The sequence below is a fragment of the Leptonychotes weddellii genome, chromosome 11 (genome assembly GCF_054177405.1).
Source record: "Leptonychotes weddellii isolate Sample4059 chromosome 11, ASM5417740v2, whole genome shotgun sequence".
Lineage (NCBI taxonomy): Eukaryota > Metazoa > Chordata > Mammalia > Carnivora > Phocidae > Leptonychotes > Leptonychotes weddellii.
The window spans coordinates 48034180-48049061 of NC_138379.1; the positions used below are offsets into that span (position 1 = coordinate 48034180).

At 44.4% G+C, this 14882-nt stretch overlaps 1 protein-coding gene across 4 annotated transcripts in view; it reads right to left on the bottom strand.

Moving 5' to 3' along the window:
• Positions 1 to 3794, bottom strand: part of P4HA3 (prolyl 4-hydroxylase subunit alpha 3) — a 40975-nt gene extending 37181 nt beyond the window's left edge. For all 4 annotated transcript variants that reach the window (XM_081798817.1, XM_081798815.1, XM_081798814.1 and 1 more), the window contains exon 1: positions 3563 to 3794. In XM_081798817.1, coding sequence (XP_081654943.1) covers positions 3563 to 3762 — 200 coding nt within the window. In that variant the 5' untranslated portion in view covers positions 3763 to 3794. The remainder of the gene's footprint in view (positions 1 to 3562) is intronic.
• Between the last annotated feature and the right edge of the window lie 11088 nt (positions 3795 to 14882).

A 14882-nucleotide genomic window follows, 5' to 3' on the forward strand; every position in this document is an offset into this window, starting at 1 on the left:
TTTTTTTTTTAAAGATTTTATTTATTTATTTGAGAGAGAGAGAGAATGAGAGACAGAGAGCATGAGAGGGAGGAGGGTCAGAGGGAGAAGCAGACTCCCCGCCAAGCAGGGAGCCCGATGCGGGACTCGATCCCGGGACTCCAGGATCATGACCTGAGCCGAAGGCAGTCGCTTAACCAACTGAGCCACCCAGGCGCCCTCTCTCAAATATTTTTAAAAAGATAAAATATTTATAGATCCCACCAAATTGTCTTCCAATAGCTTTATTTACTATCCCTTCAATAGTGTAATTGTGCCTGTTCTTCTTCACCCCCACCCACATTGGCTGTTATAAATACTTTTGATTTTTGTCAATAGACATAGCTAATACTACTTTAACTTTGTTCAGTTTTCAATTGGGCTGTTTGCTTCTTACCGATGTCTAGGTACTGTCTTTTTTTTTTTAGATAGATGAGAGAAAGCAAGCTTGGGGGGTTGGTGGGGAGAGGCAGAGAGGGAGAGAGAGAAAATCTTAGGCAGGCTCCACGCCCAGTGTGGAGCCCGACACGGGGCTTGATCTCAGGACGCTGAGATCATGACCTGAGCTAAAATCAAGAGTTGGACGCTTAACTGACTGAGCCACCCAGGCGCCCCCAAACTAAACTTTCTAACTTAAATGTTCATAACCCATAGGAGAAGAGAATCTAGAATTTTTCTGAATCTTTATTATCTGGGCTCTCACAATCTTAGTGACTGCTTAGAGCCAAAGGTGGGGTCTAGTTTCACCAGGCAGTCTCAAAATAAACAAAAAATCATGGAGTTAGAGCTAACATTTGTTGAGCACCTATTACCTTCCAAGCAAAATGATAAATGCCTTTACATGGTACTTAATCCTTCCAACATGTCTGTGGCGTCGGGGCTATCATTACCATCATTTTACAAATCAGGAAACTAATGCTTAAAGAGGTAAAGGACCTTGCCCAAGGTCAGAGCCAAGGATTCAGACAGAGGTCTGTTAAATTCCTGCATCCAGACTCTTACCCACTATGTACTCCAGTTGGTCATAAAACCTCAGTAGTTATGGGGTTTCGTCTGGATCCTGGCACATCAGATAAAGCAAGCCGTAAGGACCTCATGGCATGATAGAAAGAAACAATCAAAAGAACTATGTCCTAGTCCTGGATTTGCTACCTACTGGATGTATAATCTCGGGTAACTAAACTTTAGTTTTCTCATATTTTAAATGATTTCTCATGTGTTTGAGAGAGTCATACAAACCTATTTCAAAAGCATTGTGTGTAAGAAGCAAATGAGATTCTAGAGGGGAGGGGGGTGGGAGGATGGGTTAGCCTGGTGATGGGTATTAAATAGGGCACGCTCTGCATGGAGCACTGGGTGTTATGCACAAACAATGAATCATGGAACACTACATCAAAAACTAATGATGTATGGTGATTAACATAACAAAAAAAATTTTTAAAAAAAGAAGCAAATGAGATTAGCGTTCTGTGACAATGGTAATGAGACAGTAAAGGAGGCCAGCATCAGCGCCGCCCACCCCCTCCACCAGTCGCTTTGATCCACAGTGCCATCCCTCTGTTCTGAACCTGTTCCCTGAGAGGCTCGGCATCAGGATCTTGACCCCCTCATCTCTATCTGAGCCACCCAAATAAAAAGATTAGTGGTATGAGAACGAGCACATGGATAGCAGGGAACTTGTTGGAATCTCAAATCAAAGAGAAGAGTCTTTTATTTCCACCAATAAACCTAGACTCCGATGCATGTGGACTAAGAACAGAATTAAAACATTTTGCTTTATAGAGCAGACCCATAAAACACCGGGCAACTATGCAACCCTGAAGAGTGACAAGAATTACTGAAATTATCATCTTTTATTGTTAAAATACACACATGTATTTTGTGTGGGTGCATGTGTATATATTCACACTATTTCAAACTAATAGTAAATTTAAACACACATATAACTGCTTATATGTAAGCTACATACTTAAGTGCATATACCAAATTACATCATCATTCAGTCACCACTGAGTAACAAACAAGATCTTTCGCACACACTTCCACACACAGCCTGATTCTCTCCAACAGGAGTTCTCTCATACAGCCATAGTGTCCCACACGCCTTCTTCCCATGCACCCCAGAATTAGTATTACTCTCACATACACTCGCTTAGTATTACTCTCACATACACTCGCTCAGTTTTATCAGCAGTACATTGGGAGACAGCTCTCTGTTGCCTCAGCTCAGCAGAGGGCCGGATGATGTAAGACCTATATTAATATATTCAGATAGCAATGTGGTTACAGCACTGTTGTAGGCTTCTTCATGTCCTGAGCAGAGAAGACACAACACATATCCAAACACAACGTATCACATAACACAGCCATTCCTTTTTCATAGTTTGACACTGACAGTCAATACATGATTACAGTGCCCCAGCGTGCCAAGTCTATAGTATTTTATGCCATAGTGTGTAGCACGAGAGTTTGCTGATTGTACAGCAAACAGTATTAGCTGAGCATCTGCTTGTGTGTGCTACACTCGGTATCCTCTAGTATCAAGTATGGTTTTCCCTAGTGTTTTCTAGTGTCAATATACACATATTAAATCTCAGTTACCTTGTATTTAGAATTTAGAGAGCTCTTATATGTGGAAGGAGAAGGGAAAGTTGAAAGCAAAGGAGACAATGGACATCTCTGATTAACAGTCACGATGCTAGGGACTCAAGCTTCTTGAGGACACGGTTGCGGCTTGCTCACCATTTTATCCCCACTGCCTGGAACAGTGTGGGGCTCATAATAGGCAAACACCGGTGTTGAATGAGGTAACAAACATGAAGCATTATTCATATAATGAGCTGTACAAACAGCATCCAGAGTGATGCTGAGATGTCCATAATGTCTTGCCCATCCAGTCCCAAAGCCATGTAAATCTCACACATGGTCACAGAATGTCACTTCCTATTTAGTCTTCTCATATTTTAAATGATTTCTCATGTGTTGGAGAGAGTCATACAGTTCTCTGGGTCACACACGTGGCTACAGCGACACAGTTATTTTCTCCCTCTCACTCTCGCAGTCGAGCTGTGGCTCTGTGACCCAGAGCCTGGGGGCCCACACCGCTTGACGCCGTGCCTTGGCAGGTCCTCCTACTCGGCCTGAGTCACTCCGGACCACACTTTTCCACAGCGCATCAACTTGGCCGTGTGAGGATGGGTCTGGGGAGCTACTGGGTGTGTGCGACGGAGTTCGAGGTTCCACACTGTGTGATACAGCGTCCCTGAGGTCACGCTCGGTCTGCTTCGCCACTACCTTATGCCACGGTGTCTCGGGGGTCCCACACAGGGTGACACTGGCCTGATGGTCACACTGGGCCACACAGTGTCTCAGCCTCACGGTCTAGTGAGGCTCTTACCCAGTCTCAAGCGGGGTCTGAGGTCCCCCGCTGAGTGACAGCGAGACTGAGACACCCGCTACCCTACAGCACGGTGCCTCGGTCTCGCCCTCTGACTCAGTCTCCCCGACTCAGGCGCCTCTGCGGCCCCCGCGCGCCTTTTCTCACCTGGTCAGGTCGCGCAGCCGCGCCTCCTCCCCGCGCAGGTAGCGCCGCAGCAGCCCCAGCAGCCGGCGCTCGGGCTCCAGGGCGCGCGCCACGCTGGTCAGCGCCGAGAACGTGTCCCCCCGCGCCGCGGCCCCTGCCGGGTCCCCTGCCCGGAGCGCCAGCACGGCCAGCAGCGCCGCCAGCCCCGCCGCGGGGCCCATCGTCGGCTCTCGCGCGCGTCCCCTTGGCCAGTCGGGCCAGGCCCCGGCGCGCGGCTCCCGCCCCGCCCCGCCGCTCCGCCCCGCCCCGCCCCGCCCCGCCCCGCCCGGCCCCTGGCCTGCCCAGCCGCCCCGCCTCCGCCCCCCCTCCCTCTTTGCTCTGAAGCCTCGGGGCGCTCTCCTTCTCCCCCTCGCCTGCCCCCTAGCTCCTCCACCGGCGTGGGGGCTGCCTGCGCCCTCAGGGTCCGCCCGCCCTCCACCAAAGCGCAGCCCTGGTAAGGTGTTTCCGCGGTGCCCGGTTCACGCTCGGGGAAGCAGAGGCGCGGGTGTGGGAGGACGAATTCACTGGTCTACGGCTGAACAACGCCATCCCCCGAACACTCACCCCTCTGGATCGCGGGGTGAAAATACAGAAACACTACTGGATTCTGATGGGGAAATCCAGGAGAGTAAATGATGTGGTTGCTAATGACGATGAGCGTGGAGAGCTGGGGAGGAGCAGAGGGAAGGAAACACTTCATAGAAGACTTGACATCTGAGCCATCATGAAAGGCAGAATTCTGACCGAAGGTAAAGAGGGTGAAGGTGATTAGGGTCGCTGCATGACAAATCTAGGACCTATCAAACCTAAAACTGGGGTCCTAGGTCATTGCTCTATACCACATACCTATGGCCACTTAAGCAAAAACATTATCATTATTATCCTACTAGGCTATTTATCCTTTTCCCCACCTTCCCAGGCAATGTTCATTCATTCATTCAACAAATATTTAGCACCTCTATCACTGTGCTGAGGACACGGAGAAATAGCACATCCAACCCCGGGCTCACAAGGAAAAACAGATGTAAACAAGTTACCACAGTAAAGTGCTATCAGGAAAAGGGAGGGTTGTGCATTGAGCAATGGCAACACTGAGGAGGGAGTCCATGCCCTGCAGAGGTGGTGGGGAGGGCTTCCCAGGGGAGGCAATGTGTGCAGGTCCAAAAGGATGAAAAGAAATGGTCTGGAAGATGATAGGCAGGGAAGGGATGGGCTTACCTGGCAGAAGTTACCTACGTATACCAAGGTTTGGAGATGGAAAAATAGTTTGAGTTCCAGAAATAATGGAACTGTGGTTGGAACTGTCAGATGATATTATCATTGAATGACATACTAAAAAATCTAGCCTATCTTCTATGAAAATGAATGAAAGTTTAAGGTGGCAATAACAGTAATAACAACAGCAACAGTAAAAATAATAGTTAATACTTACTGAGTGCTTCCTGTGGCTAGGCGCTGTCCAAGCATTTTATATGTATTAGCTCATTTAATTCTCATATTGACTCTATGGCATACATAGTATTATTAGTCCCATTTTACAAATAAGAAGATTGAGGCACAGAGAGGCTAAATAATGCACTCAACGTTATTTATGCATAGACTACATTCAGAGGTATGCTGGTAAATTTGCTCTCCAGGAAAAGAAAAGTCCTGATTTGTGACATTTGCTGATTTCTGTGGTGTAAATTCTCCCACAATGGCAATGTCAAGGTACTTAGATATCACTGAACACAGTAAAGAGCTAACAATTAGCTCTAATGAGCTGATCAGAGCCAGCTCCAGCGTAGTACTGCTCATGGAAGACACAGAGATGCACCACCCGGAGCCCCCTTGGTGGAAGGACTTGCTACGTGGCTCTGGGGGCGGGAAGGGGGTGCAGTCAGAAGAGTCTCCAGCAGTCAGCTCCTTAGGATCTGTCCTGCAGCAGAGAGCCACCTTACCTGAGGCCATTTCAAAACATCCTTGGGCAGCCTGCATGCAGTCACTGAGTGAGGTGAGGAAATAAAGACGGAGCTTAACTTAAACCATGTGTTATTGGCTTTGGCAAAGTTTTGAAGGCCCTCACAAAGATTGTTAAGCAAATCTGGAAGGGCCGCCAGGAGACTGTTGATGAGGGCTTGAAGGACAGGAGGGAAAACATTGTTGTAGGCTGAAGAAAAGGGCACCTGAATGCCGTTCCAAACTGGAAGAACAGTTAATGAACCTTGTCCTGCAGGGAATGTGAAAATAGAAGACATTCTAATAATTATGTGTGAATCTGGCTAAAGAAGTCTCCAGGCAGAATTATGAAGCTTCAGAGAATCTTAAGGGCATTTCTTTTAGAATCTCTCTGGTAAACAAGAGAGCCTCAAAGAGTCTTAAGACTCCATAAAGTAAACTATTTCAACTAGGCAAAAATGCTTCTAAGAATCTTAACACTGTTGTACCACAGCATCCTGACTCTCAACCCAGATTAGAGAAGGGCCCAGGAAGAAATAATAGATGTGGCTTTTGTCTAAAGGAGTGAATTCCACTAAGATTTATAGGAAATCAACAAAAGTTTTAAGATGAGGGGCACTTGGCTGGTTCCATCAGTGGAGCATGTGACTCCTGATCTCAGGGTTGTGAGTTCGAGCTCCATGTTGGATATAGAGATTACATACATACACACACTTTAAAAAAAAGTTTTAAGATAATTTTATCAGAAGAAGCACTGCCAGTTTGGGTTAAAGACAAAGAGAATACAAAAAAAAAGAAGGAAGGAAGGAGGGAGGGAAGGAGGAAAGGAAGGAAGGAAGGAGAGAGGGAGGGATGGAGGGAGGGAAAGAAGGAGGGAGGGAGGGAAGGAAGGAGGGAAGGAAGGAAAGAAGGAAAGAAAGAAAAAAGATGCCTTCAGACCCCTGTATCAGTTTCCTATTGCTGCTGTCACAAATAACCACAAACTTAGTGACTTGGAACAACTCAGATTTATTATCTTACATTTCTGGAGTTCAGAAGTCTGACATGGGTTTCACTGGGCTGAAATCAAGGGCATCAGCAGGGCTGTTTCTTCTGGAGGCTCTGGAGGAGAATCTATTCCTTGCTTTTTCCAGTTTCTATGAGCTGCCTGCATTTCTTGATTCGTAGCCCCTTCCTTCATCCTCAAAACCAGCAACATAACATGTTTAAATTTCTATTTGACTTTGCTTCTACTGTCACATCTCCTTCTCTGACTCTTTTTAAGGACCTTTGTGATTACACCAGTCTCACCAAGATTAGTCCAGGATAATCTCCCCATGTCAAGATCCTTAACTTAATCACACCCCCAAAGTCTCAGGTTTGGGGAACTAGGGCATGGGCATCTTTAGGGGGACTTTATTCTGCCTACTATAACCCCCAAACTTCTGTGGGCAGAAAGCAGGCTGAGATGACTACTCAGTTGCAAACAAGGGTCCACAGCCATTTCTATATTCTCTCCATCACTAGATGTGTTAGGAGGGAAAGTGTAGCTGAGAGGAAGAGTGGAAAGAGATAACATAACCAACTGTGGTTAAAACAGTTTTTGGGGCAAATTTTGCAAATTCATATAGCAACATTGCTAGGCTCACCCATCTTCCCAATCCTGAGGGCCTCAGAAAGGGTTTACACAAATTAGGGGCATTGAAGCTTAAGCTTCATGGCAAATCTGCCTCTGGTTGCCACTGAGGACAGGGACTCTGGATCTACACTATCTGGGTTCAGGTCTCTGCTCTATACTTCTGTTGTCTGCTTTGATGTTACAGATTGGGTATTCCAGAAGCAGACACTGAGATAGAGTTTGGGGTGCAGGAGATTTATTACAGATCAAATCTGTGAAGGGGACAGGAAGGAGGGAAGGGCAGAGGAAGAAGTCAAAGAGGCCTGACCAAGCTTTGATCAAAGTGGCAGGAGGGCTGCAGCTGGTTTCTCACGCCAGAGCTGTCTCACGTCAGAGCTGTCTCGCGTCAGGCCTGAATGGCTGGGCCTTTATTCCCTCACCTCACTCAGTCATTGTTTAGGGTTCATTGAACTTCTTGGATCTGTAGGCTTACGTCTTTTGTCAAATTTGGGAAATGTTCGTATATTATTTCTTCAAATACTTCTTTTACAAACTCTTCTGGAATTTTGATGACATGAATTACATACTACCTCATAAGTCCTCAGGCTCTGTTCATTTTTTTAAACATATTTTCTCTGTTGTTCAGATTAGATAATTACTATGGATCTGTCTTCAAGTTCACTGATTCTTGGCTGTCATCTCTATTCTATTGAGTCCATCAATGAGTTTTTTTTATTTTGGTTATTTTACTTTCAATTGTAACATTTCCATTGGGTCCTTCTTTATATTTTCTATTTCTTTTTTTTTTTTTTTTAAGATTTTATTTATTTATTTGACAGAGAGACACAGCGAGAGAGGGAGGACAAGCAGGCGGAGAGGGAGAGGGAGAAGCAGGCTTCCCGCGGAGCAGAAATTTACAATTCTGAACTCCAGAAATGTAAGCATCTGAAGGCAGATGCTTAATGACTGAGCCACCCAGGCGCCCCTACATTTTCTATTTCTTTGTTGATACTTTCTACCTTTACATTCTTTTCAAGAGTGTTCATCCTTGGGGCACCTGGGTGGCTCAGTGGATTGAGCATCTGTCTTCCACTCAGGTCATGATCCCAGGGTCCTGGGATCGAGTCTCACATTGTGTTCCCTGCTCAGCGGGGAACCTGCTTCTCCCTCTCCCTCTGCCTGCCACTCTCCCTGCTTGTGCTCTCTCTCTCTCTCTGTCAAATAAATAAATAAAGTCTTTTTTTAAAAAAAGGAGTGTTCATCCTTACTTCTTGGAGCATTTTAGGAGTCCTCAACAATTTTCAACATTTTTGTTATCTCTTCCTGGATGTCTGTTGATTGCCTTTTCTCAAACTTGAGATTTTCCTGGTTCTTCATATGCAGAGTAATTTTGGATTAAATACTAGATATTTTGAATACATAAGTGTCTAGATCTTATTTAAGTCTTATAGAAAATATTAATATTTTTTTGTTAGCATTTATTAACTCAGTTGGATTCAGGCAACAAGTTCTGATCTGCCTTCTGTAGCCATGGTTTCAATGTCAGTTCAGTTTTCAAAGTTTTTGCAATGCCATTGAGATCCGTCCCAGTTGTGTGCCACTTTTGGATCTGGACAGTGGTCTATCCCATACCTCAGTAGTTAGGTCTATGGCATGCAATTTAGTGTCAGATCTATGCATGCAGAGCTAAGAGGTGAGTCCAGAAATTATCTCTTGAGCTTTTCTCTCTCTGCAATCTCTCTGATAGTTTCCAGTCCCCTGAGACTTCCCTCTTTGGTTCTCTGGCCAGAGACCTGGGCTTCAAACAACTCCAGTCTGCTGTGTGCTTCTCATGACTACATATGTCTGGGCCAAGTGGCAGGAGGACACAGAGAGAAAAAAATCATTGGGGGTTTCCCCACCCTGTTGGGGATGCTGAAAGCAAAATTTACAGCATTATTTGAGATGGTCCCAATGTATGTACATGTAATACATAAAATAACTCAGTTTTAGACGGCCATAGGAACCTCACTACCATCACTACCATTGGGGCTGCTACTGTGAGATTGCGGGGGGAGAAGTATGGGGTATGGGAAAGAGAAAACAAAAGGGAAACATGAGATATCCCCCCTCTGAGTGTGAGGAGTTCTTTTTTTTTTTTTTAAGATTTTATTTACTTATTCGACAGAGAGACACAGCAAGAGAGGGAACATAAGCAAGGGGTGTAGGAGAGGGGAAGCAGGCTTCCTGCCAATGCGGGACTTGATCCCAGAACCCTGGGATCAGGACCTGAGCCAGAGGCAGACGCTTAACCAGCTGAGCCACCCAGGTGCCCCTGAGTGTGAGGAGTTCTATTCCCTTCTTGAGCCAGAGTGTGTGGGCTTCTCCTGCAGTTCTCCCAATCCTCACCCAGGGTCCCAATTCTGGGTTTGGGGCTACTGAGGATGGAAAAGTGGAAACTTAAAGCCAGCTCCGTGTTGCCTCAAATTCTGGTCTTCTTCCCAAATTTACCTGCTGTCATTTACTTTTCCCAGTTCTCAAATGCCATTTCCATGCATTCTGTCCAGGTTGCATAGCTGCATTCAGTGGGTGAGACAGGGTAGAATGTGTCCATTTCATCTTCCCATAACTAGAGTTTCCTCCATGATAATATTTTATTTTAATTCTGCACCAGAGAGGAATTTTAAAGTCACTCTAAGTAATACAAGTTTCCAAGTTTAACTAAATGCAAAAGAAAATCTAACTAAATTGTACTAGCAGTTCAAATAACTATGTGACAAGAGAATAGATACTTTCCAAGCACAGCTAAATTTGTAAGAGCTCAATGTATGTTCCTGCTTGGTATCTAGCAGCGTGTTTTTTTATTTTTAAACCTGTATTCGTAGACAATCCCTATTTCTGAATGTCAAAAACTGAAAGATATATGCAGTAGTCCCCCTTATTCAGTTTTACTTTCTGCGGTTTCATTCATTTGAGGTATTCAGTGGTGGTCCAGAAGCAGATGATCCTCCTTCTGACGCGCTGTCAGATGAACAGTAGCCTAACGCTACGTCACAGGCTGATGCCCTCACCTCACTTCATCTCCTCACATAGGCATTTATCATCTCACATCATCACGAGAAGGGCGAGCACAGTACAATATTTTGAGAGAGAGAGAGACCACATTCACATAACTTTTATTAGTTATTAGTTATATTGTTATTTTATTATTATTAATCTCTTACTGTGCCTAATTTATAAATTAAATGTTATCATAGGTACACATGTATAGGAGAAAACGTAATGTATATGGGGTTCAGTACTATTTGCAGTTTCAGGCATTTCCTGGGGGGGCTTGGAAAGTATCCCCTGCAGATATGGTGGGACTTCAATATCAGCTTTGAGGAAATGTTACTAGTTATTAGGCTTTATAGTGCAAAAGTGGAAAGAAAATTGAAGTGGAAATAAAAGGGTCAAGGAACAGATCAAAATTTTCACATAAATATCAAGGCATGATAAAAGAAAGGCTTTTCCAGAAATAGTAATCATCCTCAGTTTCACGCCATGCCCCTCTCCCCTACCCACTCCACACCAGCCACTCTGGTCTTTGGTCTTTTCATCTCCTGCTCCTGCCAACCTCTTCCCTGATCCGTGTGTAATTTCTGACTAATTCCTACTCAACCTTTGAGTCATTTCCTCAGGACATTTTATTTGTCTGAAGATTAGGTTTGAATCCCCATATGATTCAAAACACACCTTGCCTTTTCCTTTGGTAGCATTTATTACAACAGTGATTTCTTATTTCTATAATTAATGGCTATCTGCTCTACTAGAGCACAAGCTTCATGTAGGCAGGACTGCCTAGCAGAATGCCTGGCAATAGTAGTTACTCAGTTAAAGAAATAGAATAAATGGAGTAGAAAGAGCATTCAAAACAATCCCATCAATCCATCTCTTTATCAAGGGTCCTCTGTGGGCCAGTCCTCTGCCAAACCCTTTTACTATTTATCTCCATTTTTCCTCACAGTAAGTCAATGGAGTAGATATTGCTATCCCGCATTTTACAATTGAGAAAATCATAGTTCCCTGAGGTTAAGTGATTCATTAGCAAGATGGTAAAGCCTGAAATTTAACCCAGGGTGTCCAGTTCTTGGGCGTTCTTTAGTTACATCATTACTTCAAGCTGCTCATTATCAGTTCTTGGGTCAGCCTCCCTTACTGCATCCAAGGAGAGTTTCTGGGGGACTACGTCTACTCACTTCTCCTCAGTTTTCTCCTCTATATTATGAAAGGATTAAACCAATGGGTTGATGTTTCTGAAAGTGTAGTCCACAGTTCATCTGCATTAGAATCATGGGGGGGAAGAAGGGATGTTCTTATGGAAAATTTCATTTCCAGTTCCCACCCAGACTTGTTGAATCAAAATGTTTGTGTGTGCTGGGGGGGGGGGGGTACAAAGTCCAGGAATCCGCATTTTTAACAGACTCTTGAGGAGATTCTTATCTATGTCTGAGTTGAGAACACTTCATTAGGTGATTTCCCAAATTCTCTCTAGCTTTGACAATCTTTGCTTCTAAGACATTTGGAGGGCATGTCTTTGTATTTCTATCATCTTTTACACAGCCTGGAACTCAATATAGTTTTAGTGAATAAATACATTTGAATTTGGAAGACAGAGTCAAGTCCCTGCTTAGATACCTAAAACTGTAATTCCTTGGAGAAATTACTTCACCTCTTGACCCTTAGAGTTATCATCTTTAAGATGGAAATAATAACAACAATCCCTTTTCTGGCTCCCAACAGTTGATGTGGAAGATAAATTGAATCATGTTTTTGAAAGCTCTTGTGATGATTCCATTATAGATATAAAGTGGACACCAATAGGGGTTACTTCAGTCCTTCAAACTCACTGATGGCTGAGATACAGCTCTTTTTTTTTTTTTTTATAAGATTTTATTTCTCCATTTGAGAGAGAGAGAGCATGAGAAGGGGAGGGTCAGAGGGAGAAGCAGACTCCCCGATGAGCAGGGAGCCCGATGCGGGACCCGATTCCAGGACTCCAGGATCGTGACCTGAGCCAAAGGCAGTTGCTTAACCAACCGAGCTACCCAGGTGCCCATCTTTCGAGTGGACCGAATAAGGAGCTTATTAAAACAAAACAAAACAAAACAAAGCAAACAAAATCAAACAAGCACCACTATTGAAAATTACATTTCCTTCAAAGTGGATAGGGTCTTTCCAAGGAAGTTAACATTGATTTTTTAGGAGAGACCTGAGGCATTCCCATAGTGCCCCCTGGTGGAACTTAGAAGCAAACTCAAATCCACCACCCTTGTCACGCATTTGCTGGCGCCGAGATTTTTGTTTTTTAAAGATCATTGTGGGGCGCCTGGGTGGCTCAGTTGGTTAAGCAACTGCCTTCGGCTCAGGTCATGATCTTGGAGTCCCGGGATCGAGTCCCGCGTCGGGCTCCCTGCTCAGCGAGGAGCCTGCTTCTCCCTCTGACCCTCCCCCCTCTCATGTACTCTCTCTCATTCTCGTTCTCTCAAATAAATAAATAAATCTTAAAAAAAAAAAAAAAGATCATTGTGGGGGCACCTGGGTGGCTCAGTCATTAAGCGTCTGCCTTCAGCTCAGGTCATGATCCCATGGTCCTGGGACTGAGCCCTGCATGGAGCTCCCTGCTCAGCGGGGAGTCTGCTTCTCCCTCTCCCTCTGCCCCTCCCCCCTGCTCATGCTCTGTCTCTCTCAAATAAACAAAATCTTAAAAAAAAAAAAAAAAAGATTATTGTGACTACAGGGGGTTGAACCGATTGGAGAAAGCAAGACCAGAGGTAGAAAAGGTCAGCTAGGAAGTTACTGCATAGTCCAGATGAGAAATGAATGTTTGGTTAGGAAGGATACACAGGGAGATTAAAATGTATTGTCAAAATTCTATTTCTCTCTTACAAAAGTCTTATTCCTTATAAATCTTACATTTCCATTACACAAATTCTTTAGTATATATGAAGTCATTCATTTAAAAACACATAAAACTGACAGGAAAACAATGTATTTTTGTGTTCACATAATTATAAAGATATGGAAGGGAAGGATGCACACCAAATTCATGATGAGGCTTGCTTCTGAGGCGGTACCGTATAGCTATAAAGATAGCCATGATCCTCATTCCGCCCTGTATCCACACCCTTTACTGTGTGACTTTGCATTTCCCTTCTTTTTTTTTTTCTTTTTAAGATTTTATTTATTTATTTGACAGAGAGAGGCACAGCAAGAGAAGGAACACACGCGGGGGAGTGGGAGAGGGAGAAGCAGACTTCCTGCCGAGCAGGGAGCCTAATGTGGGGCTCGATGTGGGGCTCGATCCCAGGACCCTGGGATCATGACCTGAGCCAAAGACAGACACTTAACGACTGAGCCACCCAGGCGCCTCTGCATTTCCCTTCTTGAGAAGCGGAGTCTTATTTCCCCTCCCCTTGCATCTGCGAAGGCCTTATTACTTTCTTTAGTCAATAAAATGCAACAGAAGGGACAGTGTGCCAGTTCTGAGCCTAGGCCTCAAGAGGCCTGCCTGCTTTGGCCTTCCCTTTTGGAGCCCTTCCCAGGCACCCATGGGAAGAAGCCTGGGCTAGCCTGCTGGAATATGGAAGCCACATGAGGCAGAGCTCAGCCAACCCTGCTGAGGCCACCCTAAACTAACCAGCACCCAATCAACTTGGCAGCAGATCTCCATCTGATACATGAACCCCACTATGACCAGAAGAGCCAGACAGCTGACCTCAGTCCAAATTGCCAAACTGCATAACTGTAAGAGGTGTAATAGTTGTCTTCAGCCACTAAGTTTGGGGGTAGTTTGTTTTACAGCAAAAGTTGACAGAAACTGGTGTCTACAAGTGAAATGCTTACCTTTAACAAAACCCCAAATTCTAGGCTTTGGGATCAGGGATGGGTGGGATCAGGGATGGGTGGAGATTAGAAAAATGGCAAGCAAACAGTGTAGTCTGGAAAAATGGTGAGGAAATTGTTATTGGAGGCTGGAAAAATGGCAATCTGTGTTTTATAATGGCAAAAACAATTGGCCAAAGTGTTGCCTATGGTAACTTGGAAGAAGGGGGGGAAAATACTCAGAAAGTTCTTGTTTGGCTAAGGAGATCTCTAGGCAGAGTGTTGAAAGTGTCAGTTGGGTGTTCCTAGCTGTGTAACCTCATAACAGGAAGAGAGGTACGAGCTAAAGAAAGAACTGGCAAAAAGAATTTAGAGAGAACAGAGAGGTGCAGGACTTAGTAGGTAAAAAAATAAAACTTTTTTCATCTTGAGGCTCTCTAGCCAGCATAGGGTTATTACAGGAATATAGCCCAGAGATGTAGATCATACCAAAGGTGTAGCCGTAACACACTTTATAAAGCCCTTTGAAAGAATTAGTGATGTCTCGTAGATTCCTAGACAAAAAGACGTCTTGGAATCCTAAGAGCAATATCCACAGAAGCCTAATCCAAAATAGCGTGATAAAATTGAGGGAGAGGTCTCAAAAACAATTGTGAATATGTCATTTGGAGTACAGAGTTATGTATCATAATCAGATACATAAAAAATCCACAAAATTCTTAGTTTTATTTATTTATTTATTTATGAGAGGGGGAGAGAGAGAGAGGGTCAGGGGAGGGGCAGAGGGAAAGTGAGAATCTTTTTTTTTTTTTTTAAAGATTTTATTTATTTATTTGAGACAGAGAGAATGAGAGAGAGAGAGCACATGAGAGGGGGGAGGGTCAGAGGCAGAAGCAGGCTCCCTGCCGAGCAGGGAGCCCGATG